This window comes from Coregonus lavaretus (genome assembly GCF_964263955.1).
Source record: "Coregonus lavaretus genome assembly, chromosome: 24".
NCBI classification, from domain to species: domain Eukaryota; kingdom Metazoa; phylum Chordata; class Actinopteri; order Salmoniformes; family Salmonidae; genus Coregonus; species Coregonus lavaretus.
In genome coordinates this window covers 43,503,107-43,525,230 of record NC_140011.1, presented here as the reverse complement: position 1 = coordinate 43,525,230, position 22,124 = coordinate 43,503,107, and the positions used below count along the sequence as shown (strand labels likewise).

General features: G+C 44.7%; 1 protein-coding gene across 1 annotated transcript in view; it reads right to left on the bottom strand.

Annotated features, from left to right (window-relative positions):
* The window catches only part of LOC311099895 (synaptojanin-1-like), an 88,812-nt gene extending 66,921 nt beyond the window's left edge, over positions 1-21,891 (bottom strand). The window contains exons 1-6 of the mRNA XM_084140614.1: positions 21,866-21,891; positions 14,381-14,540; positions 10,476-10,562; positions 7,073-7,340; positions 4,169-4,394; positions 823-906 (exon numbers count right to left, since the gene is read on the bottom strand). Of these exons, the coding sequence (XP_083996740.1) occupies positions 823-906; positions 4,169-4,394; positions 7,073-7,340; positions 10,476-10,562; positions 14,381-14,504 (789 nt within the window). The 5' untranslated portion in view covers positions 14,505-14,540; positions 21,866-21,891. The remainder of the gene's footprint in view (positions 1-822; positions 907-4,168; positions 4,395-7,072; positions 7,341-10,475; positions 10,563-14,380; positions 14,541-21,865) is intronic.
* Between the last annotated feature and the right edge of the window lie 233 nt (positions 21,892-22,124).

Below are 22,124 nucleotides of genomic sequence, written 5' to 3'. Positions count from 1 at the left end.
TTTGCCAGTCCTGTCTGGTCCAGTGACGGTGGGTTTGTGCCCATAGGCGACATTGTTGCCAGTGATGTCTGGTGAGGACCGGCCTTACAACAGGCCTACAAGCCCTCAGTCCAGCCTCTCTCAGCCTATTGTGGACAGTCTGAGCACTGATGGAGGGATTGTGCGTTCCTGGTGTAACTCGGACAGTTGTTGTTGCCATCCTGTACCTGTCCCGCAGGTGTGATATTCGGATGTACTGATCCTGTGCAAGTGTTGTTACACATGGTCTGCCACTGCGAGGACGATCAGCTGTCCGTCCTGTCTCCCTGTAGCACTGTCTTAGGCGTCTCACAGTACGGACATTGCAATTCATTGCCCTGGCCACATCTGCAGTCCTCATGCCTAAGGCACACTCACGCAGATGAGCAGGGACCCTGGGCATCTTTCTTTTGGTGTTTTTCAGAGTCAGTAGAAAGTCCCCTTTAGTGTCCTAAGTTTTCATAACTGTGACCTTAATTGCCTACCGTCTGTAAGCTGTTAAGTGTCTTAACGACCGTTCCACAGGTGCATGTTCATTCATTGTTCATGGTTCATTGAACAAGCATGGGAAACAGTGTTTAAACCCTTTACAATGAAGATCTGTGAAGTTATTTGGATTTTTACTAATTATCTTTGAAAGACAGGGTCCTGAAAAAGGGACATTTCTTTTTTTGCAGAGTTTAGTTTAGTGGTTTTATCACAGATGTCCCACAGACATTTCTTTTTTTGCTGAGTGCGAGATCCTTCTGAAGTCAATATTTACAGCCACCATTTTATGGTTAGGTGCAGACCCCTTTGTCTTACCTGTATTCCTGGTTGCTCCCAGAACAGAGGAATTGAACCACGGATCTGGATGAAGGAAGACACCTGGTCATCCAGGAAGATCACCTGCAGACAGAGGAGAAGAATACTTTATTCATCCATAGGAGATGGTAATTTGCCTCCCAGGCCCTCCGATATACACAACCATACCTACTTTAGTCACACAGATACCCATGGACGCACAGACTTCAAACACAGGCTAGAGTAGATGGCAGCCACAGTGCAGTGTTCAATGAGCAGAGAGAAACGTTTATTCCCTTCTGTAATTGTTGTGATTAATGTTGGTAAAAAAATATATATATACACTGCTCAAAAAAATAAAGGGAACACTAAAATAACACATCCTAGATCTGAATGAATGAAATAATCTTATTAAATACTTTTTTCTTTACATAGTTGAATGTGCTGACAACAAATTCACACAAAAATTATCAATGGAAATCAAATGTATCAACCCATGGAGGTCTGGATTTGGAGTCACTCTCTGATCCAACTTTGATGTAATGTCCTTAAAACAAGTCAAAATGAGGCTCAGTAGTGTGTGTGGCCTCCACGTGCCTGTATGACCTCCCTACAACGCCTGGGCATGCTCCTGATGAGGTGGCTCCCAGACCTGGACTAAAGCATCCGCCAACTCCTGGACAGTCTGTGGTGCAACGTGGCGTTGGTGGATGGCGCGAGACATGATGTCCCAGATGTGTTCAATTGGATTCAGGTCTGGGGAACGGGCGGGCCAGTCCATAGCATCAATGCCTTCCTCTTGCAGGAACTGCTGACACACTCCAGCCACGAGGTCTAGCATTGTCTTGCATTAGGAGGAACCCAGGGCCAACCGCACCAGCATATGGTCTCACAAGGGGTCTGAGGATCTCATCTTGGTACCTAATGGCAGTCAGGCTACCTCTGGCGAGCACATGGAGGGCTGTGCGGCCCCCCAAAGAAATGCCACCCCACACCATGACTGACCCACCGCCAAACCGGTCATGCTGGAGGATGTTGCAGGCAGCAGAACGTTCTCCACGGCGTCTCCAGACTCTGTCACATGTGCTCAGTGTGAACCTGCTTTCATCTGTGAAGAGCACAGGGCGCCAGTGGCAAATTTGCCAATCTTGGTGTTCTCTGGCAAATGCCAAACGTCCTGCACAGTGTTGGGCTGTAAGCACAACCCCCACCTGTGGACGTCGGGCCCTCATACCACCCTCATGGAGTCCGTTTCTGACCGTTTGAGCAGACACATGCACATTTGTGGCCTGCTGGAGGTCATTTTGCAGGGCTCTGGCAGTGCTCCTCCTGCTCCTCCTTGCACAAAGGCGGAGGTAGCGGTCCTGCTGCTGGGTTGTTGCCCTCCTACGGCCTCCTCCACGTCTCATGATGTACTGGCCTGTCTCCTGGTAGCACCTCCATGCTCTGGACACTACGCTGACAGACACAGCAAACCTTCTTGCCACAGCTCGCATAGATGTGCCATCCTGGATGAGCTGCACTACCTGAGCCACTTGTGTGGGTTGTAGACTCCGTCTCATGCTACCACTAGAGTGAAAGCACCACCAGCATTCAAAAGTGACCAAAACATCAGCCAGGAAGCATAGGAACTGAGAAGTGGTCTGTGGTCACCACCTGCAGAACCACTCATTTATTGGGGGTGTCTTGCTAATTGCCTATAATTTCCACCTGTTGTCTATTCCATTTGCACAACAGCATGTGAAATGTATTGTCAATCAGTGTTGCTTCCTAAGTGGACAGTTTGAGTTCACAGAAGTGTGATTGACTTGGAGTTACATTGTGTAGTTTAAGTGTTCCCTTTATTTTTTTGAGCAGTGTATATATGAATACATAGGACACTTAATGTTGGTATTAGGGATGGGTATGATTATTCGAATATCAGAACGGACGTTAGTATTCGATTACTTGGGAGAGTATACCTTTTTGAAAGGCTTTGTCTAGAATGTAATCATCTAGGTGACATTGCTACATAGCCTACAAGGACAGACCATATAAATAAAACAACAGTTTAATGACAGTTTTTATGACCCCATAAAAAAGACGCACCAGTAGCCTACACACGTTTCACAGGTGTAGCTGGTTGTTATTGTCGGTCGATCACAGCGGCGCTACAGTCAGAGGTGCCAAAAACATACCACTGCACCAACAGTAGTCTACACCTCCTAGTTACCATAACATACCACCGCACCAACAGTAGTCTACACCTCCTAGTTACCATAACATACCACTACACCAACAGTAGTCTACACCTCCTAGTTACCATAACATACCACCGCACCAACAGTAGTCTACACCTCCTAGTTACCTAGTTACCTTACATACAGTACACCACCAGTACAGTCTCCCTGCACCAACAGTAGTCTACACCTCCTAGTTACCATAACATACCACTGCACCAACAGCAGTCTACACCTCCTAGTTACCATAACATACCACCGCACCAACAGTAGTCTACACCTCCTAGTTACCATAACATACCACCGCACCAACAGTAGTCTACACCTCCTAGTTACCATAACATACCACTACACCAACAGTAGTCTACACCTCCTAGTTACCATAACATACCACTGCACCAACAGTAGTCTACACCTCCTAGTTACCATAACATACCACCGCACCAACAGTAGTCTACACCTCCTAGTTACCATAACATACCACTACACCAACAGTAGTCTACACCTCCTAGTTACCATAACATACCACTGCACCAACAGTAGTCTACACCTCCTAGTTACCATAACATACCACCGCACCAACAGTAGTCTACACCTCCTAGTTACCATAACATACCACTACACCAACAGTAGTCTACACCTCCTAGTTACCATAACATACCACTGCACCAACAGTAGTCTACACCTCCTAGTTACCATACCATACCACCGCACCAACAGTAGTCTACACCTCCTAGTTACCTTACATACAGTACACCACCAGTACAGTCTCCCTGCACCAACAGTAGTCTACACCTCCTAGTTACCTAGTTACCATAACATACAGTACACCACCAGTACAGTCTCCCTGCACCAACAGTAGTCTACACCTCCTAGTTACCTTACATACAGTACACCACCAGTACAGTCTCCCTGCACCAACAGTAGTCTACACCTCCTAGTTACCATAACATACAGTCCATTTTATTTGACCCATCTTATTCAACCTTGATAAACCAGGAAGTTCTACTGAGATGAAACATCTATTTCCCAAATGGAGACATTATCCTCCCACAACTTCTCCAAAACACACCCATGCCCCTCCCTCCCTCCCTCTCTCCCTCCCTCCCATCACCTCCCTCCCTCCCTCCCTCCCTCTCTCTCTCTACCTGTTCAGTCTCTACGAAGTTGGCCACCTGTCCGTCATCGTTGGCCCCTCGGACGTTGAAGCGTGTCCCGGCCCTCTCTGAGCTGAGGCGGGAGATGACGCAGGCCTTGGCCTGTTTGTGACCTGCGTAGATCGTCCTGATCTCCACCCCGCCACACATCAACCTCAACAACCAGTCATCACAGTTCACACCATAGTGCTTCAGGTGAAGGTGAAGGGACTGGTTCCTAAGTGGAGACAAGACACATGTCAGCCTCTACACACAGGTTAATGTCATGAGAGCCATGATGCACTAAGCACAACACCAGCGCCAGTAGATCAGCCACAATATGAGACGGCATATGAGGTGCAATATGAGCATTAGGACTATGAGGTGCAATATGAGCATTAGGACTATGAGGTGCAATATGAGCATTAGGATTATGAGGTGCAATATGAGCATTAGGATTATGAGGTGCAATATGAGCATTAGGATTATGAGGTGCAATATGAGCATTAGGACTATGAGGTGCAATATGAGCATTAGGACTATGAGGTGCAATATGAGCATTAGGACTATGAGGTGCAATATGAGCATTAGGATTATGAGGTGCAATATGAGCATTAGGATTATGAGGTGCAATATGAGCATTAGGATTATGAGGTGCAATATGAGCATTAGGATTATGAGGTGCAATATGAGCATTAGGATTATGAGGTGCAATATGAGCATTAGGATTATGAGGTGCAATATGAGCATTAGGATTATGAGGTGCAATATGAGCATTAGGATTATGAGGTGCAATATGAGCATTAGGATTATGAGGTGCAATATGAGCATTAGGATTATGAGGTGCAATATGAGCATTAGGATTATGAGGTGCAATATGAGCATTAGGATTATGAGGTGCAATATGAGCATTAGGATTATGAGGTGCAATATGAGCATTAGGATTATGAGGTGCAATATGAGCATTAGGATTATGAGGTGCAATATGAGCATTAGGAATATGAGGTGCAATATGAGCATTAGGATTATGAGGTGCAATATGAGCATTAGGACTATGAGGTGCAATATGAGCATTAGGATTATGAGGTGCAATATGAGCATTAGGACTATGAGGTGCAATATGAGCATTAGGATTATGAGGTGCAATATGAGCATTAGGATTATGAGGTGCAATATGAGCATTAGGATTATGAGGTGCAATATGAGCATTAGGATTATGAGGTGCAATATGAGCATTAGGATTATGAGGTGCAATATGAGCATTAGGATTATGAGGTGCAATATGAGCATTAGGATTATGAGGTGCAATATGAGCATTAGGATTATGAGGTGCAATATGAGCATTAGGATTATGAGGTGCAATATGAGCATTAGGATTATGAGGTGCAATATGAGCATTAGGATTATGAGGTGCAATATGAGCATTAGGATTATGAGGTGCAATATGAGCATTAGGATTATGAGGTGCAATATGAGCATTAGGATTATGAGGTGCAATATGAGCATTAGGACTATGAGGTGCAATATGAGCATTAGGACTATGAGGTGCAATATGAGCATTAGGATTATGAGGTGCAATATGAGCATTAGGATTATGAGGTGCAATATGAGCATTAGGATTATGAGGTGCAATATGAGCATTAGGACTATGAGGTGCAATATGAGCTAGTATTATGAAGTACAATATGAGCATTAGGACTAGGTAGACCAGGTAAGGACTAGGTAGGACCAGGTAAGGACTAGGTAGACCAGGTAAGGACTAGGTAGGACCAGGTAAGGACTAGGTAGGACCAGTTGAGGACTAGGTAGGACCAGGTAAGGACTAGGTAGGACCAGGTAAGGACTAGGTAGACCAGGTAAGGACTAGGTAGGACCAGGTAAGGACTAGGTAGGACCAGGTAAGGACTAGGTAGACCAGGTAAGGACTAGGTAGGACCAGGTAAGGACTAGGTAGGACCAGGTAAGGACTAGCTAGGACCAGGTAAGGACTAGCTAGGACCAGGTAAGGACTAGCTAGGACCAGGTAGGACCAGGTAAGGACTAGGTAGGACTAGGTAGACCAGGTAAGGACTAGGTAGGACTAGGTAGGACCAGGTAAGGACTAGGTAGGACCAGGTTAGGACTAGGTAGGACCAGGTAAGGACTAGGTAGGACCAGGTAGGACCAGGTAAGGACTAAGTAGGACTAGGTAGACCAGGTAAGGACTAGGTAGGACCAGGTAAGGACTAGGTAGGACCAGGTAAGGACTAGGTAAGGACCAGGTAAGGACTAGGTAAGGACCAGGTAAGGACTAGGTAAGGACCAGGGTAAGGACTAGGTAGGACCAGGGTAAGGACTAGGTAGGACCAGGGTAAGGACTAGGTAGGACCAGGTAAGGACCAGGTAAGGACTAGGTAGACCAGGTAAGGACTAGGTAGGACCAGGTAAGGACTAGGTAGGACCAGGTAAGGACCAGGTAAGGACTAGGTAGACCAGGTAAGGACTAGGTAGACCAGGTTAGGACTAGGTAGACCAGGTAAGGACTAGGTAGGACCAGGTAAGGACTAGGTAGACCAGGTAAGGACTAGGTAGGACCAGGTAAGGACTAGGTAGGACCAGGTAAGGACTAGGTAGACCAGGTAAGGACTAGGTAGACCAGGTAAGGACTAGGTAGGACCAGGTAAGGACTAGGTAGGACCAGGTAAGGACTAGGTAAGGATTACGTATGGACTAGTAAGACTTCATACTCTGAATAACTTTCAGCAAATCACTTTTCTGAGTCCCAGATTCACTTTCATTTTGATTCCCTGAATCACATTAATATTGTGAGTATAAAAAGTGAATTGTCCCCACCAGAAGAAGTGGTTAGTATATATAATGTGTCCCACTCCCCACCAGAAGAAGTGGTTAGTATATATAATGTATCCCACTCCCCACCAGAAGAAGCGGTTGTCTGTGCTGTCCTCCTTGATCCGGCGGTGGGCGTTGAGGCTGAGGTCCATGCTGATGCCGCTGGCGGACCAGGCGAAGTAAAAGTTCCCAGAGTTCAGGACCTTCCTAACGTCAGCGATGCGGTCCTCGTCACTCGGGTCGTTCTTCAGAGAGACAAACTCTGTAGACGTGACCCGGAACACCTCAGAGTCCTGCACTTTCCCTACGGAGCTACAGCCTGATGCTACCACCAAGCTGTGGAGCATGGAATCACCTAGAGAGAGGGAGGAGGAGGAGAGAAAAGGAGATGGAGGAGAGGTGGGAGGGGAGGATGGAGAGTAGAGGAGAGAAGGAGAGGAGAGGATGAAGGGAGGAGAGAGGAGGAGGAAGAGGGGAGGAGACGAGGAAGAAGGAGAGGAGACGAGGAGGGGTAGAGGAGGGGGTTGAAGGATAAGACAGAGAAAATGAGGAAGTGAAGGAGGAGGTAAAAACATGGGGAGATGGCAGAAGGGAAAAGATAAGAGGGAGAGATAGAGGGAGAGGGAGAGAAATGGCCGTGTTAAACCCCATGCCATCATACTGCCATTACCAGTCCACAACAGCTCACCACTGGGCTGAGTTAACTGAGCTTGTCGTTCGGCTGCCTTGCTTCAGAATCAGTAAACAGGGAGTGTTTTATCAGTGTGATCTGATCTGTAAAACTGGCTTTAATCTGTTTAAAAGCTGAGCTTCCTCCATGTTATAACAGGCTGGCCTTCGAGGTCACGCAGAGGGCAGGAGACAGAGAATCTCTGCAGTCAACAGGCAGGACATACTGTAGACTACAGGCTGCTGAAGAAGGCTCCTTCACAACCCTACAGTTCAACACCATTGTTTTAGCAACCCCCTTTGTAATTGCATTGATTACAACCAGGAAGAAATGTTCTGCATTTGCCATAAGGTCACCCATGCTTTACAGGGCTGGGCGATACGCCCAAAATATCATATCACACTTTTTCAAAATGTTTACAGTATGGCTGTATTTTATATTTATTAATAATAAAAGTTCTAAATATGCTTTATGAGTAGTTCGTGACCCTAGGGTGGCAACACAAAAAATGATAAGTGATTTCAATTTCTCCATTCTGGTTGTTTTAAACTGTTCAATTCAACCCAACAATTTTCAGCATTTTCATAAAATGTTATAATTTCCACACTGGGCAAACATCTAGGCCTAGTTTATTGGTGTACTGTTGAAATCATGGAAATAGAATTGCAATTCAATAGTTGTAATACAGTGAGAAGCACCCTGACTACACTGTTGTTTGACTTGACAACTAATTAATAAGCCAGGGAGGAATTATTGTGACAGGGTAGGAACCAAAGTGTTGGTCAGCTTTTCCTAGGGGACCCTATACAATTTTACATTCCCCTTCTTCATGTAGCTAGCTAGCTAACATATTCATGCTTCACCTATTCCTCTCTGATTAAGACGACACCGTTTCACAAACAACATGCTGACCTAGGCCTACGCCAGAGGAGTATACTACGAAGCAAGATCAAGGAGTTAGCCAGCTAACTTGCCTGAATATTCTGAAATAACTTTGTAGTTTTTAGAAAAATAAAGCTTGAAATGGGCATGGTCTAACTGACTCAGTAACCAAACACACAGAACTATGTTTAGCTTTTTTTTTATGAACCAGAAAAATCAACTCTTATTTCTGGTTGTTAAATCAAAGTTTCCCGGCTAACTCATTGATCCTGTTTTGTAGTACACCCCTCAGCACTGGTCATCCAGCTAACTAGCGCTTAGCATTAATGGCTAATGCAATTTATTTTAGCCGCAAATATACACAAACTAAGTGTAATTATGGCCTCCTGTAGCTCAGTTGGTAGAGCATGGCGCTTGCAACGCCAGGGTAGTGGGTTCGATTCAGTATGAAAAATGTATGCTCTCACTAACTGTAAGTCGCTCTGGATAAGAGTGTCTCCTAAATTACTAAAATGTAAAATGCAGGGCTGTGGGAAGCGGCAGGGGGCGGGGCTGTGGGAAGCGGCAGGGGGCGGGGCTGTGGGAAGCGGCAGGGGGCGGGGCTGTGGGAAGCGGCAGGGGGCGGGGCTGTGGGAAGCGGCAGGGGGCGGGGCTGTGGGAAGCAGCAGGGGGCGGGGCTGTGGGAAGCGGCAGGGGGCAGGGCTGTGGGAAGCAGCAGGGGGGCAGGGCTGTGGGAAGCGGCAGGGGGCAGGGCTGTGGGAAGCAGCAGGGGGCGGGGCTGTGGGAAGCGGCAGGGGGCGGGGCTGTGGGAAGCGGCGGGGGCAGGGCTGTGGGAAGCGGCAGGGGGCAGGGCTGTGGGAAGCGGCAAGGGGCAGGGCTGTGGGAAGCAGCAGGGGGCAGGGCTGTGGGAAGCGGCAGGGGGCGGGGCTGTGGGAAGCGGCAGGGGGCGGGGCTGTGGGAAGCGGCAGGGGGCGGGGCTGTGGGAAGCGGCAGGGGGCGGGGCTGTGGGAAGCGGCAGGGGGCGGGGCTGTGGGAAGCGGCAGGGGGCGGGGCTGTGGGAAGCGGCAGGGGGCGGGGCTGTGGGAAGCGGCAGGGGGCGGGGCTGTGGGAAGCGGCAGGAGAGACGACTTGCAAGTAGCAAACAGAGTAAACTATAAAAACGGACATTACACGCCGCCGGAGTTGCTTATCACTTATAACAAACGAAACATTAAAATACCGGTATAGAAGGTAAAGTAAAAACCCAAACCGGTCCGTCCCATCAATACCGGAATACACTGAGTGTACAAAACATTAAGAACACCTTCCTAATATTGAGTTGCACCCTCCACTTTTGCCCTCAGAACAGCCTCAATTCGTCGGGGCATGGACTCTACAAGGTGTCGAAACCAATGCACAGGGATGCTGGCCAATGTTAACCAATGCTTCCTACAGTTGTGTCAAGTTGGCTGGATGTCCTTTGGGTGGTGGACCATTCTTGATACACACGGGAAACTGCTGAGCGTGAAAAACCCAGCAGCATTGTAGGTCTTGACACAAACCGGTGCGCCTGGCACCTACTACCATACCCCGTTCAAAGGCACTTAAAATCTTTTGTCTTGCCCATTCACCCTCTGAATGGCACACATACACAATCCATGTCCCAAATTTCTCGAGGCTTAAAAACCCTTGAAGTGGATTTAACAAGTGACATCAATAAGGAATCATAGCTTTCACCTGGTCAGTCTATGTCATGGAAAGAGCAGGTGTTCTTAATGTTTTGTACACTCAGCGTATAGTAAAATACATTATACTGCCCAGCCCTAATACTTCTCAAAGGGTAGGAGACCCATCCTCGCAGGGATAACATTAGCTCCATGCTAGGTTATATGATTACGCGGTGCAGCATCCAATAGGATGTTTATGGTAAATCAGACCCCCCAGGTGTCAGTGACTCACCCAGGTTGAGGCGTAGGACTCCCAGGATCCCATAGGCATCCATCATCTTGGTATATGTGTTCTTAATGGCCTCCTTCTCTGCTGCCGCTGGGGGAGGACAAGAGAAAGGACTATCATTATCATGAAGGACAATATAATATAATAATAATAATAATAATATGCCATTTAGCAGACGCTTTTATCCAAAGCGACTTACAGTCATGCGTGCATACATTTTTTTTGTGTATGGGTGGTCCCGGGGATCGAACCCACTACCTTGGCGTTACAAGCGCCGTGCTCTACCAGCTGAGCTACAGAGGACCACACACTCATAATGTATCGTAACATAGTTACTTTACAAGGACTGGGCAGCACTTACAGTGTCTTCAGAAAGTATTCCCACCCCTTGACTTTTTCCACATTTTGTTGTGTTACAAAGTGGGATTAAAATGGATTTAATTGACATTTTTGTCAACGATCTACACAAAATACTCTAATGTCAAACTGGAAGAAAAATTCTAAACATTTGCTTAAAAGATTATGAAAAATAAAATACTACTATATCTTGATTAGATAAGTATTCAACCCCCTGAGTAAATACATTTTAGAAGCACCTTTTGGTAGCAATTACAGCTGTGAGTCTTTCTGGGTAAGTCTCTAAGAGCTTTCCACACCTGGATTGTGCAACATTTTCAAAATTATTCAAGCTCTGTCAAATTGGTTGTTGGTCATTGCTAGACAACCATTGTCAAGTCTTGCCATAGATTTTCAAGTAGATTTAAGTCAAAACTGTAACTCGGCAACAACATTTAATCTCTTCTTGGTGAGCAACTCCAGTGTAGATTTGGCCTTGTGTTTTACATTATTGTTCTGCTGAAAGGTGAATTCATCTCCCAGCGTCTGGTGGAAGGCAGACTGAACCAGGTTTTCTAGAATTTTGCCTGTGCTTAGCTCCATTCCATTTCTTATTTATCCTGAAAAACTCCCCAGTCCTTAACGACTACAAGCATACCCATAACATGATGCAGCCACCACTATGCTTGAAAACATGGAGAGTGGTACCACAAGGGTGTGTCCTCAGTCCCCTCGTGTACTCCCTGTATACCCACGACTGCGTCGCCTCACACAGTTCCAACTCCATCATGAAGTCCGCTGACGACACGACAGTAGTAGGCCTGATTACCAACAACGACGAGACGGCCTACAGAGAGGAGGTAGGCACTCTGACGGTGTGGTAAACAACCTCTCCCTCAACGTCAGCAAAACAAAGGAGCTATTGAGGACATCAGGAGGAACCAGGCTGGGCACGCACCAATCCTAATCAACGGGGCCGCCGTGGAGATGTTTAAAAAAAAACACGTCCAAGTTCCTCGGCATACACATCTCCGAGGAGCTGAAATGGTCAAAACCACACGGAGTGTGAAGAAATGCGGCCTGTTGCCGAGGACCCTCACAGTATTCTACAGGAGCACCATCGAGAGCATACTGTCGGGCTGCATCACAGCCTGGTACGGCAACTCCACCGCCTCGGACAGCAAGGCACTACAGAGGGTGGTACGCTCAGCTGAACGCACCATCGGGTGCACACTGCCTGCCCTACAGGACACCTACAACACCAGGTGTCGCAGGAAGGCCAAGAAGATCATCAGGGACCGCCGCCACCCGAGCCACGGCCTGTTCTCCTTTCATCACTCAGACGTGGGCAGTACAGGGTCATCATGGCTAAAAATAAGACCGGCCAATAGCGTGTACCCCCAGGCCATCAGGCTGCTGAACAGCCACCAATAGTCAGCAACCTGCTCATGTCCTGTACATTTTTTACAATATTACTTTAGTGCCTTGTTGCAAACAGGATGCATGTTTTGGAATATTTGTATTCTCTAAAGGCTTCCCTCCTTTCACTCTGTCAATCAGGTTAGTATTGTGGAGTAACTACAATGTTGTTGATCCATCCTCCATTTTCTCCTATCACAGCCATTAAACTCTGTAACTGTTTTAAAGTCACCATTGACCTCATGGTGAAATCCCTGAAGGGTTTCCTTACTCTTCAGAAACTGAGTTAGGAAGGACACCTGTATCTTTGTAGTGACTGGGTGTATTGATACACCATCCAAAGTGTAATTGATAACTTCACCATGATCAAAGGGTTATTCAATGTCTGCTTCATCTACCAATAGATGCCTTTCTTTGCGAGGCATTGGAAAAACCTCCCAGGTCTTTGTGGTTGAATCTGTGTTTGAAATTCACTGCTCGACTGAGGGACCTTACTGATAATTGTATGTGTGGGGTACAGAGATGAGGTAGTCATTCAAAAATCAGGTTAAACACTATTATTGTACACAGAGTGAGTCCATGCAACTTATTATGTGACTTGTTAAGCAAATCTTTACTCTTGAACTTATTTAGGCTTGCCATAACAAAGGGGTTGAATACCTATTGACTCAAGACATTTCAGCTTTTCATTTTAAATTAATTTGTAAACATTTAGAAAAACATAATTCCACTTTGACATTATGGGGTATTGTCTGTAAGCCAATAACAAAACAAACAAAAAAAAACATTTTAAATTCAGGCTGTAACAACAAAATGTGGTAAAAAATCTAAGGGTGTGAATGTGAATCCTTTCTGTATAATGTAATATGACGTCACCTAAAACAGATACTAAGTAAGTCTTTTCCAAGCCACAGGCCAATAGGGGCAGAGAGGGAACTCCATGTGTGGCGATGGATTGATACAGTATAAAGGATTGGATCTCCTGTTTATATAGCGAGAGGTACGAGTACACCCCCTGGACAGATACTGTACAAGAACAACGGTAACATGGTTCATATTAAAGCTGGGTGATACAGACAAAAATCCATATCACGATAAATAGACTGAATTATCAACATTTTCTGAAATACTTTATTAAAATATGCCAATTAGGCAATCTCATTAAATATGTGCATATCGCACAAATCAATGTTTCTGGACACTGGATGAAATCAGCCTAAATATGTTGATTTAATTTTGTTAAGACACTGCAGGACCGGACTTGTTCAGAGCAGATTGTGGATAAATACTTTTTTTCCGTCTTCCTATTTGTAAAATATTAAAGACGTGTACGTAAAAATGCATTTTTTTTCCAAAGAAAATGTTATCTAGAATAGAAAATGTACAACATATCAACAATTCCCTCTGGCAAAGTCTGGAGAAACACACCAAATGTGGTGAAATGCAGATATTTCTGAAGCTTAGAAAAATGTGTTGGTGTGTGGGAAGAGTGTGACTTTCAGGAAATGGCAGTTCAAGACAAGTACACTGAAATATGAAAACAAAACGCCTATATGGACCCAATCACCATCTCTTCAAAGTAAGTTACTAAATATAGTCCAGTTTGTAACGTTCTCTATGAAATGTGCTTTTAAATTACGTGAAATGATTGGTGTCCATTTTAAAGTTGCCAAAGTTCAAATTACAATGTTGATGACGGTTGTGTGATACACTAAAGCAAATATACATTCATCAAGTTAACATTTTTATTTTTTTAATAAGAATATTAAATTGACCAAAATACCAACAAATCTCAAAATTGATATGTAAAAATGTCATTTCAGCCTTTGGTGCCTGGCCTTAAGATGCATAGATGTCTTTTCAGCACCACCCAGAAATGGACATTATTAATCCTAGTCAGGTGCATTGATAGTAAACAAAACTGGTTGAAGAGACATTTCAACCAGATTTCCTCACTGGGTTTTCCACTGCACTGCAGCAGGACTGTCTCTAGTGTATCTTATGATCTGCATGTTGATGAAATTCTCCCTTACGATCAATAAATCAAACAACAAGTCAGTCTATCTAACACAGCACGGTTTAAGGTGAGGAACGTAACTTAAGCATTTTATTAATCTGTGATCACCAAATTAACCAATCAGGATGCGTCTTACATAGCACGGCGACAGCCCCCGACTCGAACATGAGGCATTCATCTCTGTTCCTGGTTTCCACGATGACGCTGTAAGGGGGCGGGTCCAACTTGTGGTAAATGCGATATCCTTTGCTGAAGGCCATGCTAGATCCAAGATGAGGCAGCCAATGATGTTAAACCTGGAACAAAGGACACAGGAGGAAAGTTTTGACTTGCACTGAATGTGGTTGTTTTATCTACCTTTGTTGAATGCACCGACTGAGTCGCTCTGGATAAGAGCGTCTGCTAAAACGACCAACATTTAAAAACGCTAAACGTGTGACGGCTAGCCTATGGATGTGAGAGATACTGTACGTGTGAGCGAAGGAGTCAAGATTTGGACAAAAACGACATCTGCAAAACGCATATCTGCACGGTCTACACTCCTGAGTGTTCGTACTGCTTCGGCTCGGGGACTAATTGTCAGGAAGTCTCCAAGTGTTCTAGATCTGAAAGACTTCACCTACAGTTCTGATCTGTGATCATCTCCTCTCAGCGTTACAGCCGGTGGAAAGGCCAAGGGACCACTATACTCTCTGCTGACAGATCCCCACCATCATCATCACCACCATCATCATAAAAAATAAAAAATGTGTATTTCCAGAGAGGGAACTATTGGGGTCACTTAGAAATGTCCTTGTTTTCGAAAGAAAAGCAATTTTTTTTGTCCATTAAAATAACATCAAATTGATCAGAAATACAGTGTAGACATTGTTAATGTTCTAAATGGCTATTGTAGCTGGAAATGGCTGATTTTTAATGGAATATCTACATAGGCGTACAGAGGCCCATTATCAGCAACCATCAGTCCTGTGTTCCAATGGCACGTTGTGTTTGCTAATCCAAGTTTATCATTTTAAAAAAGGCTAATTGATCATTAGAAAACCCTTTTGCAATTATATTAGCACAGCTGAAATTGCCAAGAAATTGAAGATCTCGTACAACGCTGTGTACTACTCCCTTCACAGAACAGCGCAAACGGGCTCTAACCAGAATAGAAAGAGGAGTGGGAGGCCCGGTGCACAACTGAGCAAGAGGACAAATACATTAGAGTAGTTTGAGAAACAGATGCCTCACAGGTCCTCAACTGGCAGCTTCATTAAATAGTACCCTCAAAACACCAGTCTCAACGTCAACTGTGAAGAGGCGACTCCGAGATGCTGACCTTCTAGGCAGAGTTGCAAAGAAAAAAGCCATATCTCAGACTGGCCAATAAAAAGAAAAAATTAAGATGGGCAAAAGAACACAGACACTGGACTTTTTCTTTGCAACTTTGCCTAGATACAGTGTAGAAAATCTTTAAATTTACCATCTGTAGAAACTATGAGAATAAAAAGGTTCAGAACTTTTGTGAAGCATCACAGCACAGTTGAAAAATATATGACAAATAGAAATCAAAACTGGATGTGTTTCAGAGATAGATGGGACGGGTTGAGTGGAGCTGAAGGATGGGACTAAAAATAACAAGATAACTCATGTAAAATATACTGTGTCCGTAAAATGTATATAGTATGTATAAACTGGAAGTAGAAGCCTAAGTGTTGTTGTCCATTAGTTTACTCCAATTAGGGGAGGGGAGGTAGGGTTAGGGGAAAATAAAATGACATTTATTTTATTTTTTTAATTTAAAAATGATGCAGACAATTATATTGATGGATGCCACAATCTGCAATATTAAAGCTGATCTACCGCCTAAAAATTGTCTTGCCTACACTGCATTACACACTGCAATGGATAGGCTATGCGCTGCTGGGATGGTGTATATTAACTAGGCTACACTGCAATGGATAGGCGTTCCCAATCATAAGCCCCGCCCTGCTCTTGCTGATGTAAACCCTTTTGTGCTGCCAAACTAATGGCTGTATGTGGCACTTCAAAGGCTTCTTCCGAAAATAATGTTTTATTTGACAAACAAATGCAATATCTGTGGGCGCGGATTAGACCTACTGATGTCCTGTTCAGTTAGAGGGAGAGCTTGAAGATGAGGAGGACGGACTGCAGGTAAGCTTGCTACTGCTATAATGGATTTGAATAAAAACAATATGTTTCGTTGCCCATAATGAAGCTATTTATCAGAGCTATTGACCTCACAATAAGCCATATTCGAGTAATTTACATAATTTACATGACTATGAAGCGGCAGCCGCGGAGATGGACAGCCCATTGGTGCTGAAAGTAGGCAGCCGCGGAGATGGACAGCCCATTGGTGCTGAAAGTAGGCAGCCGCGGAGATGGACAGCCCATTGGTGCTGAAAGTAGGCAGCCGCGGAGATGGACAGCCCATTGGTGCTGAAAGTAGGCTAATTCGAAAAGGCCTAATTCATTTAAACAGTTTTCATTTTAATTTGACTTTAGGTTACTAACAACAAGAGGGCTTTGTGTTGGAGCCTATTTCTTCCTATTCAAGATTCAAGAGGTAGGCCTACCTGTTCGACAGACTAAATTATAGTCTACTATCCATAGATTTTGTCCTTCAGTCACCATGCACCCCTTAAATAGCTCAGTGTCAGTGAAGGGCTTGGTGTGTTAAGTTAAAACCAGGGCTCAAATTGAGAGGGTATGCGAGGGTATGCGAGGGTATGAGAGGGTATGCGAGGGTATGCGAGGGTATGCGAGGGTATGAGAGGGTATGCGAGGGTATGCGAGGGTATGCGAGGGTATGCGAGGGTATGCGAGGGTATATGGCTAAAAGCATAGGCATACCCCTTGTTAGCTTAATATTTTGAAAATAATTAAATGGACCTGATTATACAAAGTGATCTATAACGGTGCTTTATGCTAGAAACAAGCTGTAAAACGCCAGGGAAAGACGTGACTCGGATGCATTTGGGATATCTTTGGTTTGTGTCCTATGACATTGAGGCTGCGCTACAACCTTCTATAGCCAAGGAGACAAACTTTTTTTACTTTTTAGTCATTTAGCAGATGCTCTTATCCAGAGCGACTTACAGTTTAGTTTGTGAGTGCATACATTTTCATACTGGCTCCCCTGTGGGAATCGAACCCACAACCCTGGCGTTGCAAACGCCATGCTCTACCAACTGAGCTACAGAGGGCTATTAAACATTAACTCTAAAATCAGTCAGGAGCGAGCCAGGTAGCCTAAGAAGGGAGGAAGATGAATTATTTAGGCTATATTTTTATTAATATTTCAAGGTTATAAATAATAATAATATGCCATTTAGCAGACGCTTTTATCCAAAGCGACTTACAGTCATGTGTGCATACATTTTTTTGTGTATGGGTGGTCCCGGGATCGAACCCACTACCTTGGCGTTACAAGCGCCGTGCTCTACCAGCTGAGCTACAGAGGACCACAATCAGACCTCTCTGAAATGTAATTATATATATATATAGCCTGCCATTTAAGAAATAGATTGTGAAGCATGTGACAGCTACCGGCTTGTATTTCAACAACACATCAACGACAGCACTTCAACGAAATGCGTATACATTTTCCATTTAGGCTGTATAAAATTAAAAATTTCAAAAAATATATATTTATTAGAATTAGATAATGAAAAAGACAAATGCCTTATGGCTATACAATGCCTTTGAATTCACTTCTATAAGCCCAAGTTTGGCCAGTCTTTGCATTCCTAGTTTGTTAATTTAGCCTGGCAGATGCTCTTGTATTGCCAATCACAGTCAACACACATCTATTTTGTAACAACAAATTCATGGCATAAAAATGATAGTTTTCCAAATGAAGTTGCAAGGCGTAACTGATGATATGCGGCTGCTGTGTAAAAAAAAAAGGAAAAAAAAGAAAAGGCTTTTCCTCTAATTCATTTATGATCAGATACTTCAGTTGTAACTGGTTCTGTTGCGCTCAATTTTTTTTAACGTTGTTAAGACAACTTTAGCACTGTTCCAAACTGTTCCCTTTTTTTTTTAAACAACAGCCTGTATAGAAATCAAAACGTCTCTGGTGCTGCAGTATGCGCTCATTCCTTGTCATGCTCTGATGTGGAATTTTAAAAAAAAGTTTCTGCTATGTCTCCAGTCATGTAAAACAACGTAGAATTGCATGAAATGCGTATATAAAAAGCGATTTTTTTCTCGGACCGCAGATAAGAGGATAGATTGATGCAGTGCTAAGTGCACAATTTGCATACCGCCCCAACAGATCCACAGATGATGCAATCTCTATCGCACTCCACACTGCCCTTTCCCACCTGGACAAGAGGAACACCTACGTGAGAATGCTATTCATTGACTACAGCTCAGCATTCAACACCATAGTGCCCTCTAAGCTCATCACTAAGCTAAGGATCCTGGGACTAAACACCTCCCTCTGCAACTGGATCCTGGACTTCCTGACGGGCCGCCCCCAGGTGGTAAGGGTAGGTAACAACACATCTGCCACACTGATCCTCAACACGGGGGCCCCTCAGGGGTGCGTGCTCAGTCCCCTCCTGTACTCTCTGTTCACCCATGACTGCATGGCCAGGCACGACTCCAACACCATCATTAAGTTTGCCGACGACACAACAGTGGTAGGCCTGATCACCGACAACGATGAGACAGCCTATAGGGAGGAGGTCAGAGATCTGGCCGTGTGGTGCCAGGACAACAACCTCTCCCTCAACGTGACCAAGACAAAGGAGATGATTGTGGACTACAGGAAAAAAAAGAGGACTGAGCACACCCCCATTCTCATCGACGGGGCTGTAGTGGAACAGGTTGAGAGCTTCAAGTTCCTTGGTGTCCACATCACCAACGAACTATCATGGTCCAAACACACCAAGACAGTCGTGAAGAGGGCACGACAAAGCCTATTCCCCCTCAGGAGACTAAAAAGATTTGGCATGGGTCCTCAGATCCTCAAAAAATTCTACAGCTGCACCATCGAGAGCATCCTGACTGGTTGCATCACCGCCTGGTATGGCAACTGCTTGGCCTCCGACCGCAAGGCACTACAGAGGGTAGTGCGTACGGCCCAGTACATCACTGGAGCAAAGCTTCCTGCCATCCAGGACCTCTATACCAGGCGGTGTCAGAGGAAGGCCCTCAAAATTGTCAAAGACTCCAGCCACCCTAGTCATAGACTGTTCTCTCTGCTACCGCACGGCAAGCGGTACCGGAGTGCCAAGTCTAGGTCCAAAAGACTTCTCAACAGCTTCTACCCCCAAGCCATAAGACTCCTGAACAGCTAATCATGGCTACCCGGACTATTTGCACTGCCCCCCCACCCCATCCTTTTTACGCTGCTGCTACTCTGTTAAGTATTTATGCATAGTCACTTTAACTCTACCCACATGTACATATTACCTCAACTAGCCGGTGCCCCCGCACATTGACTCTGCAACGGTACCCCCCTGTATATATAGCCTCCCTACTGTCACTTTATTTTACTTCTGCTCTTTTTTTCTCAACACTTTTTTTGTTGTTGTTTTATTCTTACTTTTTTTGTTTAAAATAAATGCACTGTTGGTTAAGGGCTGTAAGTAAGCATTTCACTGTAATGTCTGCACCTGTTGTATTCGGCGCATGTGACCAATAAAATTTGATTTGATATCTAAGTCTCTGGTCTGTACTAGGAGTGAGGGTAAATGGTAGGCATGTTCTCTGCTGTGCACTTTGTTTTAATTATTGTTTTGGGTATAGGGGAGGGTTGCTTTTTTTTTTCAAACATTCAGGGAGGGTCGGGTAAAAATATTTCACTGAAGGGAGGGCCATCCATTTACATTTCAGAGAGGTCTGATTTTCTCCAGGTATCCCTAACTATAAATAACATAGTCCCTAAACATTCTGATCTGTTGCATCAGATTCATAGCTTTCATAAGTCATGAAAAGTAAATGTGGACAGTTTATTCTAACATCTTCAAAGTGTGCGGTAAGGACACACGTCGTTGCATCCTCGACTTGCATGTTCTGTTAAGATGAATTACCATAATCTAAATGTGATTTCTGTGGTTGGACGCCCCTAATCAGGTTACGCCCCCGATGCATACGGGGTCCGGTCAAATGTCCGGCGCCACATATTCATAATGGAAACCCTGATATATACACATATTTACAATACAAATAAAGACAAAAACTTCAAGAGTTGAGCGGTTTGATAGATGTTGGCACAAAACTAGACGCTGCTCTCAGATTTGTATGGGAGTGCTCTGAACCTACGCCCAGAGGTTGTTCAGTGTGTGTGTTAAGTCAAAGGTTATATGTTCCCTCTTCTCCCTCCCTCACTCTTTTTTTTTTTTTTTTGTAGATGTCATTTATCCTCATCACCACACCTTGCTGTAAATACATTGACAGTGTGTGCATCTGCGATATATCCTGGTGGCGCAGGGACATACAATGCCGCTCTCAGACATCACACAGCGATGCTGCCGCCTCGGACAGGTATCACAGCCCTACTAATAATAATAATAATAATAATAATAATAATATGCCATTTAGCAGACGCTTTTATCCAAAGCGACTTACAGTCGTGCGTGCATACATTTGTATGGGTGGTCCCGGGGATCGAACCCACTACCTTGGCGTTACAAGCGCCGTGCTCTACCAGCTGAGCTACAGAGGACCACAATAAACATGAGCTAACTGGCCATCGCTAGGTTGACTCCCAAAGTATAATACCAACATAAACAACCATTAGCTACACACCGGTAGTACAACATCTTATTACCAATGACTTCCATAACACTATCTGCAATAGCTGAGTGACACATTGCTACATACAGTGTAGGCCTGTTTAGCAGCAAGGTAGATTGATTGCCAAGGCTGCAGTCCGCAAGATACCTGGACGTTACCAGCGACTAGGCCGGGCAGTCCGCAAGATACCTGGACGTTACCAGCGACTAGGCCGGGAAGGAAAGACCAACAAAAAAAAAGAAAAACACAAAAAAAATGTCAGTCACGACTTGTGTCTCGCCTCACCAACTGTATGCCCAAGATGCGCAGCTTTTTGCTATTCCATTGCCCACCACAGATCGGTTTTTAGATCGATGCCTAGTGCTGCATTACGAAGATGACAGCCTCACCCCTAGATTTCAGTAGCTAACACCTCTTGTCACGAAAAAAATTTACGACTTGGCTTGGGGATGATTAGGTGAGCAGCTAGCTAACGTTAGCTAGACTAGCTAGTTAGCTAATGTTAGGCGCGGTGGGAATTCACGCCAGATGGATTTAGTTAGCTAGTAATCACATCAGCAGCTCACATTAATTGATTGAATTTAACAAATTGCTGCAAATAATATTCCAACGTTGTTCTTGCGCATGACAGCTTATGTAGCTAGCCAACATCACCAGCTAAGGAAGGCTAACGTTAGCTATTTCCTCGTATTCATCCCATCGCTTTGAATGGTCGGTGTCGTCGATTTCCTTGAGCAAAGGTTTAGCAACCTGACACGCTCCGAGCAACCAAACTGCAGACTGAATATTGTTGTTCACACCTCTTTTGAAATAATAACCGTTGTTTCATACACCGTAGGAAAATGCAATTTGCTAAACCTCTTACCGTATCTCCCCCCGCCGGGTTTTTCGTCTTACGGTCGCTTCTTCTTCTTAAAATGTGGTATTTGGCGGATCGCATCCAACTGAAAGGTGAAAACACCACCACCTACTGTACTGGAGTGTGAGGCCGGCGTTAATCTACTTCTCTTATCTAGCCTTGTGTTTCCGCCTACTGTTCTGGTGTGTGAATTCATTACACGTTGTGACAGAAAAGGGAAGAAAACTAGCCCTACCAACATTAAAACCTTACCACTATTCCACTA